Genomic DNA, 5,274 nt, shown 5'->3' with positions numbered 1-5,274 from the left:
AAAAAAAAAAAATCACATTCATGTATATTACGGGCTACAATTCTGAATAAAGGAATTAAGCATTTACATTTATCACATGAACTGTTCAAGTACATAGCAAGACAGGAGACTGAAAGCTAAATTGATTGTAGCAAGTATTTAGCTGAGTTTCCTGTTCGCCAAGCAAACCCACAGGGCAGTTAGGAAATATGCTCCTAAGTCTACGGGTTGGGACAGTGTGCCCTACTTTAGCTAGTGAGCTGAAAACAGGTTGTAGGTTCCTGTTGTATAAAAAGGTCAGCCTGTAGCCGGTGGATTGTGGGACAGAATGCTATAGTTTTAGGTGGGTGACCTGTACGGTTGTGTTTGATGAGTTAGAGCTCATCGATCCCAATGAGCTCATCCGTGACCCCTTCCCAACCACCGAGAGCAGATGTGTTTAAGGTCACTTGAGTGCTCACGGGTGGGAGTGAGGGGAGAATGAATCCCTTAACGGAATAAAGGAGAGACATTTGGCTCTATGACAAGGTCTACTTGGAGGTAGTGGCAGGCATGCTGATGGAAAGCGCCCGACGTGGGGCATTTGAGACTTGCCGCTGCTGGGACAAGAAGGACTGGCTGGGGGACAGCACGGAGGAGGTGCAGCCACCAAGACGGGATTCAATCGCCAGCTTCTGAAAGTTTAGACTCTGAGGGCAAAGAAAGACACATTTGAAGGGTCAATAACATCATAAAAAGGCAGAATATACAGTTGTGTTCAGAATAATAGCCGTGTGTTTAAAAAGTGAATCAAGCTCAAAATCCGTAGAATAGCTTTTAATTCCATAATATAAATGCATTGGCAACATTGCACATTCAATTCCAAATCAAAATATGACAAATTGATCAAGGTTGTGTTCTACCTTTACAGAAAGCGAAGAAAAAGGAATATTAGGCTTTTAATAAAAGAGCAGTATTTGCATTTTTCTTTACAAACTCAAACATTTACTGTATAAACTGAAAAAGGGTTTACTTTACTTTGAATCACTGCACTAATATTTAGTTGCATGACCATTATTTCTGAGAACTGCTTCACATCTGTGTTGCATGGAGTTGACCAACTTCTGGGACCTGTGAGCAGGTATTCCGGCCCAGGGCGATTGAACTACATTCCACAGTTCCTCTGACTTACTGCCTCAGAAACAGCATTTTGGATGTCACCCCTCAAGTTTTCTATGAGATTGAGGTCCGGGGATTGGGCTGGCCACTCCATAACATCGATCTCGTTCATCTGGAACCAAGACTTTCCCCGCTTACTGCTGTGTTTTGGGCCATTGTGTTGTTGAAAGACCAAAAGGCATTTCCTCTTCAGCATAAGGCGACATGACCTCTTCAAGTATTCTGATGTAATGAAACTGCTCCATGATCCTTGGCATGCGCCTAGCATAGGCCCAACCCCATGAGAAACATCCCCATTTGATTGATTTTTGCACCACCATGCACTGTGGCTTGAATTCAGTGCATGGTAGTCGTTGGACAAACTGTCCGCGGCCCCTAGACCCAAAAAGAACTATTTTGCTCTCATCAGTCCACAGAATGTTGCACTATTTCTCCTCAGGCCAGTCATTGTGTCCTTTGGCAAATTTCAACCTATTCAGCACATCGTTTTTCCAGCAATGGGACCTTGAGGGGGTTTCTAGCTGATAGCTTTGCTTCACATAGCTTTCTTCTGATCCTAACAGTACTCAGAGGTAACTTTAAGTCTTCTTTGACTTTCCTGGAGCTGATTATTGGTTGAGCCTTTGCCATTTTGGCTATTCTTCCATCCATTCAAATGGTAGTTGACATTTTTCCCCCACGTCGTTCAGGCTTTGGATGCCATTTCAAGGCATTTGAAATCATTTTGGCTGAACAGCCTATAACTTTCTGCACATTATTATGTGTTTTCCTCTCTCCAATCAACTTTTTAATCAAAGTCCGCTGTTCCTCAGAGCAATGTCTGGAACGACCCATTGTAATGAGTATTTCAGTGTGAAATGCATTATAACCAGCATGCACAACATTTGCTTCCTTCCTTCCTTAAATATGGGCCATAATCACAGATTCAATTACACAGAATTACCAGCATGCATGTCATGACCGTTGGGTCTGTTGGTTTTCTATGACACAACAACACTTTATTTTTATTATTTGCCATGTAGAAATATCACTTCTACCAAAAAAAAATGTATTTCTAAGGTTAGTGATGTTGGTTTGCTATTATTTTGAACACAATTGTATATCAAATAGTTTGATCCCGTTTTACCTTGTTATACCACGCCGTGACGATTAGCTTCTCCTCATACTCTCTCAGTTTGGCCTGCTCACATTGACGCTACAGAGGCAAATCAAACAAGCATGAGTTACGTTTGAAAACCAGTCCTTTTTTAAAAAATACTTCACTGTGACCGAGTCAAAAAGCAGATTTACTTCCAGGATGAGAAACTGCTTGTCCCGATCTGCTAACTGGTTCTTCAGAGCCTGGATCTCAGCAGTGGCTGGATTTAGCTTTGGATCCAGCGCTCGGATAACCTACAAGCACAAAAGGAAGGGCAGCTCTGAAGTCAGATCAAACTACTGGACTTAACCTTGTGTTTTAAGGAATAACATAACTAGAGTAAAAAAACAAAGGAGAGAAATTATGTTATTTTAGCACTTACGTTGCGAGCTTTCTCCAGGTACATTTTGTACCTTTCTTCCATGGCCTTCATGTCGTCATCCTTCTTCTTCAGAGCAGCCATCAACTCATCCAGCTTTAAGGCTTGGAGCCAATCAAGAAGTCAGGAGGTTTCACTTCAGTCATATTGTGCTGCCGTGTGTTGATGCAGCGTTGCAGTAATGGTGTCATATTGGGGAAAATCAGACTTACAAGTTTGCGTGTTGTCAGGCTGAAGGTCCTCCAGCAGCTCTTTCTTCTTCATGATTTCGTCCTGAGCCTCGTTCAGCTGGACCCTGAGGAAACAAATGTTTCTTTACCTCCCTCTACTGGACATTTTATTGTACAACTCTTGACTTTTATACAGGAACTTACACATAATTCACACTTACATGTGTGCGTCGAGTTTCCGCTTCAGGTTTGACTGTGAAGAAGACATTTTAAAGCTTTCATAAATACAGTACAAAGGTTACGTTGAAAGTTATGTTATTAGGTTATGTTAAAATCAATTAATTGTGCAATGCAAAATAAACACATTTAAAAAAAAAATAACCCTTAAATCAGTTTAACAATTTCGACTGAAAAGTGAAAACATAATCTGATGTGATCGCCTTCCATAATGCCATGCCAGTGCAAAGTCTAAACAGCTTAATAAGATTAACTCTGAGGGCCATTTTGTCTGTGTGGCTGCCAGCGCTCCTGGCGCACTCACATCATCAGGTTTGGCTGCCTGGCTCTGCAGAGCTTTCTGAAGGTCCTCCACCTGCTGCTGCAGCTCACTGATCCGCTCTCGACTCAATCTGCAGAACCAAAGGACACATTTTGACAGAATACACTTCCGCACACACACAGCATTACAGAGCTAAAAACAGCAAAGCAGCCAATGACTACGGAGAAAAATCTAAAATATCACGTCAACCTGTTGCTGATTTACAAAGACAGATTAACTTGGTTAACCTGTTCTCGGTGTCCAGTTCACTGCGTGTCTTATGTGCTTCCTCCAGCTGGGCCTGCAGTGTGGCGATCTTCTCCCTCTCACAATCCTCCTGCTGCACCCTCAGCATCTTGTTCTCATGCTGCAGCCTGATGAACCTTTCTCTGACCAATCACGCACATACAAAGTCAGTGTTCACACACCACACTGGAGCAGAAAGGGAACAACTTCTACACTGTCAGAAGTGGTGTCTATTACCTGTACTCAATGGGTATTAACTCAGCTGCCAGGTTATCATGGCTAGGGCTGGCAGAAGGAAGAATGCCTACATGAAAAGAAAAAAAAGCATGTGCACTTTAGAATAGCAACGTGACAAGTGGCAAAGCAGCACAGATAAAAAGAAGTTACAATTTAACCATTTATTTTTTAGAGATTTGTTGATTTTTTGTTCTGCTGCTTTTTGATTGATCTTATGTAAGATCACCTACTCTCTAAGACCAGCAGAGAGAAATTTATATGCAGATTTTAGTCCCAAATAAACATAACATGAGATAATTTTACTCACTAGCACACCACAATATCATAAGCTAGTCATATAAACATTACCGTCAGATTTGACTATCAGACCAATACCTGCTTGGGAAAGCTGGTGCTGTTGAGCCTGAGTGCATCGCAGCTCCTCATTGATCTCCTTCAGAGAATCTCTCTCGATGATGGTCCTCTAATAGAGGGGAAGGTATGTTAAAACAATCCATGTTAGGAAAGGATGTAACCATGGCAGGAGAGAAAAATAATAATCCTAGGGACAATTTTTCCTAACACATTTTAAAAGCTGCCTCACTTCTTTCTCCTTCATCAAAGTTTCGTGCTTTTCCTCTAATTTGGTCATCTCATAGGCCAAGTTGTCTGCTCGCCGCGACTCCTCAGACAACTTCCTGTGTAGCTCCTGGACCTGACAGACAGGATGAGAAAACGTATACAAACAAATTAAAAAAGATGTTGCACTGCACCATGTGGATTACTAACATATGAACAACCCCTTTACTATCCAACCATGCGTTGCGTAGAATGTACCTGTCTCTTGTATGTCTCAAGCTGTGTGCGGGCAGCGTTGGCCTTGCGCAGTTCTTCCTCCAAGCTGACAGTGTTGTGCATGTAGGTCATGTTGTTCTCTTCCAGCAGCTTCATCTGCCTCTTCAGATCCCCTAGATTTTCCAGTTTACGTTTGTATGTATCCACTGAGGCCTCCAGCATCACCACCCGATCTGAGCAATTCCTACAAGATATAAAGACAAAATAAATGCACAAAAATATCAATTGAAAAAGCTTTCAATGAATAACCAGGACTCCAACAGGAAGAATTTAGGGTCTAATCCGTCGCCTCCACTTATCCTGCTGTCTTTTTGTGCTCATGCAAGATCACCTACTCTCTCAAGGCCAGTGGAGAGCAAGTTATGTGCAGATTTTTGTTCCAGCCAAACATAACATGAGATCATTTTACTCACTAGCACACCCTGAAATCATAAGCTGACCTTACCTCTGCACCTAAGTGGCTCAGGACTAACTGGCTATTTCTCATTCTGTGGCAACAATGATGTCTGGCTGTTTGCTGCTCCTTGGCGTAAGAAAGTAGCAGTTCATGACATTGTTTAAAAAAAAAATACTTTGTCAGACCTACTCAACCTTG

General features: G+C 42.1%; 1 protein-coding gene across 1 annotated transcript in view; it reads right to left on the bottom strand.

Annotated features, from left to right (window-relative positions):
• The window catches only part of hook1 (hook microtubule-tethering protein 1), a gene marked incomplete at its 3' end in the record, with an annotated part of 12,651 nt that continues 7,377 nt past the window's right edge, over window positions 1-5,274 (bottom strand). Inside the window, 12 exon segments of the mRNA XM_032525351.1 lie at window positions 1-668; window positions 2,264-2,332; window positions 2,428-2,529; window positions 2,658-2,758; window positions 2,867-2,949; window positions 3,046-3,077; window positions 3,366-3,453; window positions 3,611-3,751; window positions 3,846-3,912; window positions 4,221-4,308; window positions 4,429-4,539; window positions 4,662-4,863. Coding sequence (XP_032381242.1) covers window positions 510-668; window positions 2,264-2,332; window positions 2,428-2,529; window positions 2,658-2,758; window positions 2,867-2,949; window positions 3,046-3,077; window positions 3,366-3,453; window positions 3,611-3,751; window positions 3,846-3,912; window positions 4,221-4,308; window positions 4,429-4,539; window positions 4,662-4,863 — 1,243 coding nt within the window.

Source organism: Etheostoma spectabile, chromosome 9 (assembly GCF_008692095.1).
Source record: "Etheostoma spectabile isolate EspeVRDwgs_2016 chromosome 9, UIUC_Espe_1.0, whole genome shotgun sequence".
Taxonomy (NCBI): Eukaryota; Metazoa; Chordata; class Actinopteri; order Perciformes; family Percidae; genus Etheostoma; species Etheostoma spectabile.
This window is presented reverse-complemented; position numbering and strand designations above follow the sequence as displayed.